Genomic DNA, 12,268 nt, shown 5'->3' with positions numbered 1-12,268 from the left:
CTCCATAAGTAGCTTGATCAACCTTCTGAATTATTCATCTGGCAATTCAGAGATTTCTTCTTGGTTTGGCTGCATTGCTGGCAAGCTAGTGTGGCCTTTCAGGTATGTTATCAAATCTTGTTTTGTCATATCTCCAGAACTGCTTTTCTAATTCCTTCTGATTTCGGTAAACTATTTCAGTGGAAAAACCTGGAACTCAAGGTTCAGATTCTTTTGTCCCACAGGGTGACCCCTTAATGTGGTGTCCTCCCCAAGGCCCAAGGGATGGGCCTTCCTGAGAGCTGGACTGCAATGATCATTATTGTTCTTGTGCTTCTAGCCACTCAATGGGTCTACCAGGCTCAGAGTTGGTGCTGGGAAATGTCTGCAAAGAGTCCTGTGATGTGATTCATCTTCAGGTCTCCCAGTCGTGGATACCAGCACCTCCTCTGGTAGAGGATATAGGGGAGTAAATTATACTCTGTGAGAGTCCTTGGTTATAGATATGCTTAGTGTCCTGGCTTTATCAAATACTGATTTTGCTAGCAGTGGTATGTTCACATGGACAGACTCAGGACCTCTGGTTAGCCAGAACGTTGCAGGCAGTGGAATTAGCTGCTGCTTTCTCCTTCCTTAGTACAGGGTTATTCTATCATTTCTATCATGAGTTACTGTAATGTCCTGAGTTCGTTGGTCTCTAGCCAGGAGGTGGCACTTTCAAGAGAGCACAAGCTGTGATAGTAGACAGGGGAATATAAGCCTGCCCTAAGTTGGCCAGGATAAGTATTTGGGTTTGTCAGGTGATGTGTGGGGCCATCAAGGTCTCAATAGTTTGTGTGTTTTGTGATCAGCTACCAGGGCAGGTTAAAAAATACCATTGGATTGGGGCAGAGTTAGGTGGGTCTGAGCTCAGACTCTCCTTGGGTGAGGCCTGCTGTGGCCACTGTGGGGTATGCGGGGTGGTTCTTGGGCCAGTGGGGTTATGTTCCAGAGGTGAATTGGCTGCCTCTGTTGCCAAGGAAGTTGGGGAAAGCCTGTGCAATAGGCCTCACCTAGCCTCCCACACAGTTGGCAAGGCCAATCTTGCTCCCACCATGCCCTGCTAACAGCGCCAGTGTCTCCAGGCAGCCAGTGCAGGGCAGTGGTTGGGGGTTGCAGGCAGATCAGACCTTGCCCCTGTTTTAAACTTTGCCACTGAGAAAGCAAGTATGGCTTTCAGGTCTCACCTGCCTCTTCCTGTCTTCCCACACTGTCAGCAGTGGCTTCTGTGCTCCTTTCTGTAGCATTTCCCATTCACCACCCAGTTCTGCTCAAAAGAGTTTGTGCCCAGTTGAAATTATTACAGAGTTCAATTGGAAGCTTCTTTCACTCTGTGACCACTCCCAAATTCTGCCAGCCACCTTCCCCAAGGGCTCCTGTGAGATATAGTTAGGGATGGCTTCTCTGGGCTCAAGCTGGAGAATGGGAGTGCCTCCAAGGCCCCTCGCACTGCTCCTTCTACTTTTATATTTTGTGCTAAATTTGCTCCAGTTCTAGGTAAGGTTAAATCCTTCTCCCATAATCTGGATTTTCAGGTTCCCCAATGGGGTATATGTTGAGAGGCAGGATTTCCCCCTGTCATACTTTGGAAACTCACAGTTTTTTACCTGTCTTGTGGAATTTGCAGTGGCATGCTGCTGCTTTTAAAGGATCTGTAAATTTTTTCGGTTTTCCTGTTATGTTCCTGCAGTGGCTCTTGGAGCAAAAGTCAACGGTCTCCATTCATTTCTCTGTCCATCCAAGCTGGGGCTGCATGTCAGCCCTGTCTCCTATCTGCCATCTTCCTCTCCACATCTATCGTGAGTTTTTTGAGGGAAGATGCATTATCTTATTGATCGTATTTTTATTCACACCATGACATATGTTTCTGAGTTTATCCGATGTATGCCACCAAATAATAATCCACATGGAAGACATATATTTGTTTACAAAATAAAAAGACCTTTTTGCTGAATGCAATGTCTGGATGGGACACCTCTTGAAAATTCTAAAACAAGTATTTTTAGGGGGAATTTTGGGAGGACTGTCAAAACTTGAAGTGCATTTACGCTTTGACCCAGAAATTTCAAAGGAAGGAACCTTTTTTAGTCTGTTTACTAGCATCCTAATAATTTGTATAATGAAATATTAGTAAATACTATGCAGTTACAACACAACATAAGCTGAACTGGAAAATTATTGACATTTTGTTATATGAAAAAAGGAAGCTACTGAACAATCTATACCATATATTTTCATTTGTGTAAAGAATAAAACATATGCACATGCATGTATATGTGCAGATATTCACCAAATTGCTGGTAATGACCTCTCAGGCGGAGGCAGATTCCAGCAGATTGAGGGAGCAGAGGCAAAGACTGACCTTCATCTTTCTTTGTGTCCTTCTGAGGTGTTTGAATTATTTACAATTAGTATTACTTTTACAATTCTCATGCCCATTTAAAACAACTGAGGCTGGGCACAGTGGCTTATGCCTGTAATCCTGACACTTTGGGAGACCGAGGCAGGAGGATTGCGTGAGGCCAGGAGTCTGAGACCACCCTGGGCAACATAGAGAGACCCTGTCTCTACAAAATAAATAAGTAAATAAAACATCTGAAACACTAAAGATTTACCCTTAGCTCTCTTCCGTAACACCAACCTTTTCAAAAATATGCTACATCACAATTTTTTAAGAATGTCTTGAGCTCAGAACATGTCTATTCTATACTAACAAGTTAATCTTTTAAGTAGCACATTGTAGAATTAAAGCCTGAGTGGATTTTGTTATTCTAACTGTTTTATCAACATTTTCAGCGATGTCTTCGATGATCAGAAATCAAGAAAAGAGGATACAGAAAGTAAAAGACCAGGAAAAAATGTTACTAAAATGACTCGTTGCTTGCCTATTCTTTACAGAGGAATGAGGCCCAATTAATTGTGGTGTTACTTGTAATTAGTGCCCTGTGTACTTTTTCTTTTTATGTGAAAATTTAATAAAAGATACCCTGTCTTGTAAACTCTATTTTGAAATAAACTATTCTTGAATTCCTCATGGTAAAACTTCAAACATCTACTAGCTAGTATTTATACATTATAACAATTAATACCTATAAAGTATTAATACATAATAAACTATTATAATTACCTTATAAGGTAATTTATCATAAGATATAATTTGTGCTTATTCAAATATATTGGAATAATTGTATTTTTTTATTGTTGTTACTGGTCCCAAGACAGTAGAATCTATTTTATTTTATTTTATTTTATTCTACTTAAATTTTAATTTAATTTAAGTGTTTTATTCAATCTAATTTAGCTTTAAAAAATTGCTGGGGGAAAAACTACTTTCACATGAAAGTGAAAGATGTGGTGTAATACCAAGGACAGAGGACAAACTTCAGCATACTAACAGGGACTCATTTTGTGACTATGAACTCACTGTTCTGTCAATATCAGTGAGGGTAAACAGATAATCAAACATCAGGGCCCCCAGTCAAAACTTTTACAAAAGTTTCCCTTTTTTGCTTATTAATAATAGTAAAGAAAGAAAATGATTTTGTTACTCTTTAGCAAGTTGGTAACTTCTAGATTATATCTATTCAGTCTGCTTTAATTACATTTTAATAAATTAGGGGGGTTTATATGTGAACCAAATAAAATGAGAGAAGAACAGATACAAAAATGTATCCATTGTGTCAAAATATTAGGGACAATGTGGCAGATGGCTAGCTGTCCAAAACAAATCTTACATTCCTGTTGTATAATCTGGAATTGTCACTGAGAAACAGCTGCCCAGGAAGAGTCTCTGTTTCCCAATCCTGCCTCCCCTTGTATGTGGGTGTGGCCTGAGGGTTCTCATTAACAGAATGTGGACAGAGCAATATGTGGCACTTTCAGATCAAAGTATTAACATGCATGGGTGTTCTTCCTCACTTTATTTTCCCCTCCATGGGCTGGATGCAGAGGACAGGAGGGTTATAGGGGATGGTAGAGTCACAGGGCAGAAGGGAGTCTGGGTAACTGAATCTCTGCAAGGAGGGGAGCTGCCGTCCTGCCAGGAAGACTCACTGCTGACAGTTACATGAGCATGAAATCGGCCTCTGGTGCTGTAGCCTTCTTAAATGGATGGTGTCTGTTACAGCAGCTAGCAGCAGCCCCAACCTATGCAGACAACAAATGGAGTAGGGCATACATGCTGTCACCAGAAGATCCTCACGCTTCTGCTCTCAAGGGCAATGTTAGAACTGTAAGCACATCCAATTTTAAGTGAATTTTTAAAATATAAAGTGTAATATTTATCTCTTAGATCAGTTGGCTTTACTGAAAGATTAATTATAATGTTACCAGGTAGTGATAAAATAGCCAGTAATAGAATTCTAGAGAGACTTTTACTTAAATTGTTTTACCTTTAATTTTCCTCATGGGCATGTTTGGGCATTCCACGCTGTAATGGTGAATGCCTTCTGCAGAGCTTATTAGTACAGTATAAAATTCATTCTGAAGTCTGTAAACAGTACACATGAATTTAACATAAAAGTACCATGAGCCAAAAACTGTTAAACATAGTTCTTTTAAGCCCTTTCTTATGCTATTTTCAGTTGGATTTATTCTTTTCAGCAAAGACCATCTTTTTAACAGGATTAAACATTATTTCACTGATAGATGTTAAACTTATTAAAAGTTATTTTAACATGTAAGAATTCATTTTCAAGTACAGGCATGCTGAATTTCCCTCCAGTCAAAGGTGAACTTTGAAAATAAATACTGTAAACTTTTTTTCCAAAGGGAGGAGAAAAACAGAATCTTCATGTCTTCTGTACCTTTTGATATTTGCTTTTCTGTATGTGTCTGTTATTAGTGAAGGAAAATATTTGTATTTTATTTTACATCTAGGCTATTATGATAGTAAAATTTAGACAAATAGTTCAGACATCGAATGAAGATATTAAAATTCAGGTTTTATTATTTGTTCAGTTATAATAACTTAAAGTTTAAATATTTGCTGTCTTCTCAGGGCAAAGATGTACTTCTGTACCACTGTCCTGTATAAATGTGTTACCCAAGATAGTGAGTGCTATGAAAGGAGAGGGAAGAGGGTGACAGATGGAAATGATTGCTGTAGGACAGTCCATCTATCCAGATGGAGGGGCGGAGGGGGAGGAGAAGTGGAAGAGAGATGGTCCTACAGATGCTCCCATGGGCAAATGATGGGTGTGTCTGTCCCTGCAGTCGGGCTGTGCCTGTACTTCACAGTCCTCTAAGAGGTGTCATTCAGGCTACCTCACTCAGCCTACCCCCACCCCCACTCATGTTCCCTTTCCTCATGGGCTGCCCCCGCGACTGACTTCCATGACGACTGGTTCTCATTAGGCCCCTTGTTTCTACACCAGCCTTAGATCATTAAGACAAAGACATACTTGCTACCCTCATAGCACATAACCACACCTGGCAGATGAAAATCAAACAAAAAGCATTAGGCAGTCTTATCTTGTACCCTTACTAATCACATCCAGACCAGATATTTTCTAATCACAGTTTTGTATCATGTTAACTTTTTAAGCATAAAATGTGTATGTAGTAAAATGTGCTTCTCAAGCTGTTCCAATAGGAAGTCAGCTATGTTTGAGTGAGGCTTATTTTGCTACCATGGTTTAAAGATCACGTAAAGGCTCAAGCTTAAACCCTGGGCAGCTGGTTAATTTTTTTGCCCCATGACCACAGTTCACACCTGAAGCTTAGCCAAGTCACTCCCCAAGAGAATCAAGCCCTAAAGTAATAATGGATCAGCACAAGTCTGTCAGTCCGTGCCACAGGGAAGAAAAGTTCACACTCACTGGAAGCATTATACACACACACATATATATATTTCTGCACATTAGACAAAGGCCACTAGCAAATTTGAAACAATTCGGATGGCTGAATTTGGAGTCACACTGCCTTTATTTTATTCAGTGTGTTCCACAACCTCAGCCTCTTCCACATTGTTCTACAGCTTCTCCAATACTTTGCAAACTGAATCAGTGAATCCCCCACCATGCGTGAACCACTTTATCCTCATGGCCAGTTTCTAGGAATCTATTGCTGCATTCTTCCCAGCGGGTAACTCCCCCATTCTCTACCAACACAAACTTCCACTCCACCACTGTATCTGCAGGCAGGAAAATGGAATGAGACCAGAACCCATCCTTGTTATAGTGGAGTGGGATGTAAGTGTTCCATCTCCCAAGACACTCATGGTCTCCAGTTACTGCAATGAATTGCACATCAGTGCTTGTGACATAATGGACCTGGAACCTGACACTAACTTGCTGAGACCCTGCAGGCATCACTGCTACCCTTTCTGTTTTCCCATGCACTTGCTGATCTCTTGCTTCCACCAGAGTGCTTCTTCCATTGTCCATTCCCTGGTTTAGGCTTAACACTGGAGCCTTAAGACTGCCACCCACACCAACATCCCCCCAAGATGAGTGCCTAGACACCATTTCCCACTCCTTGTGGTCAACCCGGTCCTGACTGTTCAAATGAGAGAGGCTCGCTTCTTCTTTAGCTCTGTTCATGAGCAGGTTGCTAGAAGGCAACTTCTCTGCAAAACATGTAGCTGCTTTAGCAGATATCTCTTGTCCTTTTTGGAATCCCCATTCTCCCATAGGAGATTTGAGGCTTTCATTTCTTAAAACTTCAGAGTAACTCCTAGAGTTACTGGTCTCAGAGGTAGCTGAAGCTTCTGTGTCTGGAAACTGTCCAGAAGAAACATGTTCTCTTGAATTGTCACAGACTTCCCTGGAAGGATTCTGCAATCTCCATGATGCTGCTTGCAGGTTACCAAGGTCTTTGGTCTTAGAAATCAAATGTCCATTGCTTTCTTGAAGATGCTCTAAGAAATCAAAGGAAAAATGTAATAGAGTCAGGTAGTTCATTTAAGAAAAAAGTTAGGCTGAGAAAATAGATTTAGTTACTGAAAGCTTTACTACTAATCAATCTGCAATTCACAAAGTCCCCCTCTATTAAAATAAAGTACTACTTAATTAACCAGTATGCTCCCAACACTGTGCTCTAAGAATACACATGTATATCTGACAATAAAAGGGACATCCAGGAGTATCAGTGTGCTAACACAAGTGTAAATGAAGTGGTAAGCTGTAGAGGCAGACATATAACCCCGTCACAGTCCCCGGTCTCCACAGTCCAGGCCATACTGGCATGCAGCCAAGTTAAGTTGCTTGGCTCCTATCATCAAAGAATGTTGTCCAGGCTGTGGGGCAAAGGGCTGCGTGGCTACCTTACAAACCAGAAGAGTACACTTGTACTCCCAGGGGAGGCGTGCAGGGCAGGGATTGGCTCTTGCAGATCTGCGGGCAGATCAGCAGGAGCCATCGCTGTGGGGAGATACAAAGAACAGTAGTGCATCCCTGGGCAGGAGTGGAGGGAGAACTGGGGGAAGGGGCTGGTTTCTCCTTGCCAATCCCAAATGCATTAGGAACCTCCTCAACAAAACAGTGTTTTGTACCCCCTTCCATTGTAAGCACTTTTTAAAAAATGTTCTTAAAAATACAAAATCCAAGTCCTCTAAAAATGCAGTTTCCTTCTTGGCCACGCCAGTGGTAGTCCAAATAGCTCCCTAAAAGATTGAAATCTCCAAATCATACATAAAATCATCACAGCTGTGGTTTTATGTGGCGGGGGGTGGTATGGGGACAACAGTCTTGTTTCATTGTATACTTTTTTTTTTTTTTTTTTTTTTGAGATGGAGTCTCGCTCTGTCACCCAGGCTGGAGTACAGTGGTGGGATCTCGGCTCACTGCAACCTCTGCCTCCCGGGTTCAAGCGATTCTCCTGCCTTAACCTCTCAAGTAGCTGGGACTACCGGTGCCTGCCACCACGCCCGGCTAATTTTTGTATTTTTAGTAGAGACAGGGTTTCACCATATTGGCCAGGCTGGTCTCGAACTCCTTGTGACTTGCCCGCCTTGGTGATGGTGAGTTGGAAGTGAGAATGAACAAATATTATTCTGGATTCCCAACTTTTCAACCTAAAGCATGAGATTGGTCTTCAGAAAAAAGATAAGTGAACTGTCTAGGCATCCCAGACCAATCACAGTAAAGGCACACGGGCAGATTTTCATGTGGCTGCATATGAACACCACTGGGCTAAAAATAAAGTTCACAGATGTCATTTTCACCATTAGGCTTCTGTCCAGGCATGGGCAGCTTGCCAAGGGAAGGCACTGGACGGTAATGTTTTCTGCCAGTGTTCGCTCTCTGTTTAGCAAACGGTGCCTAACATACAGAAATTTAAACCCAGATGTCAATTCTACTCATCAGGGTTGGGTCCCCTATTTAAGTAGTCCCTAGGGATGACCGTCGGGCCCTATTCTGGGGCAGCGTCGGGAGGACTGCCCACAGTGCTGAAACGGGCGACTAAGGCACAGCCCCAGGGCCTCAGCCACAGCCTTCATGGCCAGAGTCCAACCTGAACTTTGCATTCCTAAAGAAGCGTCCAGATAGCAGAAGGCGCCCGCAGCTGGGTTGTTCCCAAACCCAGCTCTTCATGGGCTGTGCGATGGTAGGATGTGAGACTACCAGGATTGGGACTGAGAAAATGTCCCTGCTTGGGCAGAGATCGAAGAGGCTTGTAGGATCCCCTAAATCTAAGCCCTCCTTTCCAAAGGCCGGGAAGGGGCGCCGCCACTGCAGCCACCCGCACTGCACCAAGCGCCGCCAAGCGGAGGAGCTCATCCCCGCCGGAGGGGCAGGACCAAGTCCTCAGGCGCGGGCGCTGAGGGACTCGGCAAGGGCGCGGCCCTTGGAGGACCAGCCAAGAAATCTGCCCGCGCGTACCAACCAGCCTGGGAAACCGAGGGGCGTGGGGACCGCCCAGTTCCCTTAGGGAAGCCCGTCCTCAGGAGGAAAGCTCCAGGTGGGTTTGTCTCTTTCCTCCCTTCCTCGATTAACCTCAAAGCTCTGGCAGATGTGCCCAGGAGTCACGGGGGGAAGAATACCTGGTTTAGTGACCAGCTCCTGCCCGGAAGGTCCAGGGCTCAGTCCGCCGCTGCCACTCTGATGGCCTCCCGGAACCGCAGCTGCCCCAAGAGGGGCGTCCTTCTCTTGCTCCGCGTCCCCGTCCTTCCCGGTGTCTCCGGGGTCGCCCCGCAGCAACCAAACGAAAAGTGCTCCGGCCAGACCCCCTCCAACCAGCAGGGCGGACCAGACGGCGCCCATGGCTGAGAGGCTGCGGCCGCGGGAGACGACAGAGACTGGGACCGGGGCTCAGGTCACGCAGGCAGAGCCACACCTACCCCGCCGGGTCCAGCCTTTTACGGTTTCTGCGCCGTGCGCTCCGGCGGAGCACGGCCCTGAGCGACCAGTACTCAACTTTCCCAGCCCCGCCCCGCTCCCCGCCCCTGGGCTGCGGCCCCGGGCTCCCTCCCGGGGAAGACTCCAGCGCTCTTCTGTCCCTACACTTTCTGTTCCCGGCCCTGCCAGTTGCCAGCGGCCGGGGCGCAGGGGTCGGCCTTCCACGTGTGTCCCGCGTGAAGAACCCAAGTGCGCACAACTGCCGCGCTCAGCCGGGACCTGCCCCACCGCCCTTCCTTCTCCCGCCTGCTGCCCGCGAGGCCTAGCCCTGCCTCGGCCAGCGCCGGGCACCTCGGCGCCTCCTCCCCAGGGAAGCTCAGCAGCAATCGGTCAGCTAGAGGCCGAGAGCTTCCTGGAACTTAGAGGTGGGAGAGGCTGCGGGCGTCGGTGACGCGCGGGCTGGAGCGCGGGCTAGAGCTGTGGCGCGGTCGGGTGGGACGGTTGGCCCGGAGGACAGCGGGCGCGGTGCAGGGAAACTGGGAGCCCTAGTGGAAGCTCCGCTTCGCCGCCAGCTCACCGCGCTTAGCCTCCCCAAGCCTCCGCCTCCCCGCCTGTAAAATGAAAGGATTGGACTAAGGACCATCCATCTAAAGATGCCAGTCAGCTCAACCTCATCCAGTCTCGTCCTCTTTGGGCGTGTATGGCTACTGTGAAATGCGCGCCCATCTGTGTGAACTGGATGTTGTCCATGGACGAGCTCCTACAGATAAGTTTGTTAATAAAAACAGCAGCTCTCTATTAAGCACTGTCTGTATTCCAGATGTTTTATGTGTGTATTTAATCCCCACAAGACAACAACCCTGTGGGTGTTACATACATTTCTTTGTAAATTCATTCCTCTGCTGATCTGATGACTTTGCACAACAGCTTCAAGCTGATGGTCCCCACGTCTGTGTCTGCAGCTCCCATCTTTCCCTTGGACTCCGACATTCAACTGCTAAAGGTCACAGATGCCAAACACCTGCCTTGGAGTAATTACTATAATTGCTCTCTCTGGTAGGACAAATTATCAAATGTGCCCCTTGCTCCGAATGGACAGTAGCCCTTAACGGGGTGCAAGGTTCTGCCAGTTGGGTTACTGGAGGGCTGATGCACGCCTTGATGCGGCCACAACTTCTGTAATCATAAGAGAGCAGGTAGAGGAGAGGTAAGGGTGAAGACTGCCTACTGGGCATCTCCTTGTGGATGTCTAATAGACGTCTCAAGCCCAACTCATCCAGACCTGAACTCCCCAACTAACTCCCCAAACCTACTACTCTCCCTACTTTCCCCATCTCAGGAAGTGGCAACTACATCCTTCCCGTTGCTGCAAAACAAAACACAGCAAGCTCCTACAGGCCACTTTCAAACCACCAGTCAGCGTGATCCTGTTAAAACACCCCAGTTCTCTGCTCAAGACCCTCCAGTTGCTCCAGATCACACAGAAAAACCTTTAAGACCCCGCAGGATCTGTTCTCCATGACCACTGTGCGCTCACCTCCATCTTGCCACCTCCAGCCACACTGGCTTCCTTGCCTAGAGTCATCCTTCCTGCAGACATCCTCTCTCTCTCATACCCTTCAGGTCTTGGCACAAGTGTTATCTGTGCCCCCACTGCCCCCTCCCCCGCCCAGCCCTTCCTTGACAATCCCAGTTTTAATTATAATCCTACTCCCTATATCCTTCCCTTGCTCCATTGTTCTCATTAGCACTTAGGGTATCATTTCTAATACACTCTATAATCCCCATGTCTGTGGTTTAATTTCTCTTTCCTCCCTTTAGAGTGTAAATGACAGCAGGGATTATTGTCCTTTGTTCTCTGCTAACTTCTTAGCACCTGTAACCTTTCCAGAGTGAGCGCTTAGAAGTACAGGTTGAATGAATGAATTAAAAGCCCCACATACTTTCACTCCCGAGCATTATTGGCATTTTCCTTACATAGATTCCATATGCATTTTTAGTCCACGTGGATATTACCTTTCCTGGAAATTCATTTTATGTATAATAAAAAGTGACCAGGCCGGGCGGGGTTGCTCAAGCCTGTAATCCCAGCACTTTGGGAGGCCGAGACAGGCGGATCACGAGGTCAGGAGATCGAGACCATCCTGGCTAACACGGTGAAACCCCGTCTCTACTAAAAAAATACAAAAAACTAGCCGGGCGAGGTGGCGGGCGCCTGTAGTCCCAGCTACTCGGGAGGCTGAGGCAGGAGAATGGCGTAAACCCGGGAGGCGGAGCTTGCAGTGAGCTGAGATCCGGCCACTGCACTCCAGCCTGGGCGACAGAGCGAGACTCCGTCTCAAAAAAAAAGAAAAAAAAAAGTGACCATAAAGCTGTATTTTTAAGAGAATGAATGTCACTGTATAAAATAAGATTCTTCCAGCCTGGGCAGCATAGCAAAACCCTGTCTCTATGGAAAAATACAAAAATGAGCTGAGCAAGGCGGTGGCGCTTGTAGTCCCAGCTACTCAGGAGGCTGAGGATCACTTAAGCATGGGAGGTGGAGGCTGCAGTGAGCTGTGATCATGCCACTGCACTCCAGCCTGGTTGACAGAGGGAGACCGTCTCAAAAAATCTGATAAAAATAAAAGATCCCTCGCATGCGCAGTTCACATGGGCTTTGTGCTCCTATGAGAATCTAATGCCGCTACTGATCTGATAGGAGGTGCAGCTCAGGCAGTAATGCTGGCTTGCCCACCACTCACCTCCTACTGTGCAGCCTGCTTCCTAACAGCCCTCGGACCAAGGTTTGGGGACTCCTGTCTAAGGGATAAAATCCCAGAGAATCTGTAAAATCCTTCGGATGTGAGCCCCGCTATTCACTTATAATACCTAAAAGGTTCTTAATATTTATTATTGTCACCAATTTCTATTCATTTATTTAAAATAATACCAAAAATTATTTTCTCAACCCATCAGAATTATTTTTACAT

The 12,268-nt window shown here is 45.8% G+C and overlaps 2 protein-coding genes across 14 annotated transcripts in view; one reads left to right on the top strand and one right to left on the bottom strand.

The window, feature by feature from the left end:
* The window catches only part of CCDC158 (coiled-coil domain containing 158), a 116,595-nt gene extending 113,528 nt beyond the window's left edge, over positions 1-3,067 (top strand). For all 13 annotated transcript variants that reach the window (XM_031664516.1, XM_031664514.1, XM_031664518.1 and 10 more), the window contains one exon: positions 2,815-3,067. In XM_031664516.1, coding sequence (XP_031520376.1) covers positions 2,815-2,935 — 121 coding nt within the window. In that variant the 3' untranslated portion in view covers positions 2,936-3,067. The remainder of the gene's footprint in view (positions 1-2,814) is intronic.
* Positions 3,068-4,395: 1,328 nt separating this feature from the next.
* STBD1 (starch binding domain 1) lies at positions 4,396-10,099 on the bottom strand. Its single transcript, XM_003898732.4, has 2 exons — positions 9,002-10,099; positions 4,396-6,877 (listed from the first exon to the last, which is right to left on the bottom strand). The coding sequence occupies exons 1-2, from the start codon at positions 9,219-9,221 to the stop codon at positions 6,021-6,023; spliced, it is 1,077 nt and encodes a 358-aa protein (XP_003898781.1). The 5' UTR covers positions 9,222-10,099; the 3' UTR covers positions 4,396-6,020.
* Between the last annotated feature and the right edge of the window lie 2,169 nt (positions 10,100-12,268).

The sequence above is a fragment of the Papio anubis genome, chromosome 3, assembly GCF_008728515.1.
Source record: "Papio anubis isolate 15944 chromosome 3, Panubis1.0, whole genome shotgun sequence".
NCBI classification, from domain to species: Eukaryota; Metazoa; Chordata; class Mammalia; order Primates; family Cercopithecidae; genus Papio; species Papio anubis.
The sequence above is the reverse complement of the archived record's forward strand: the minus strand, read 5'-3'. Positions and strand labels throughout refer to the sequence as shown.

Coding starts and splice junctions, on each gene's coding strand:
- STBD1 (XM_003898732.4), bottom strand. CDS start 9,221: ATGGGCGCCGTCTGGTCCGCCCTGCTGGTTGGAGGGGGTCTGGCCGGA. Junction 6,878..9,001: donor GGAGCTGGTCACTAAACCAG/GTATTCTTCCCC, acceptor TTGATTTCTTAG/AGCATCTTCAAGAAAGCAAT.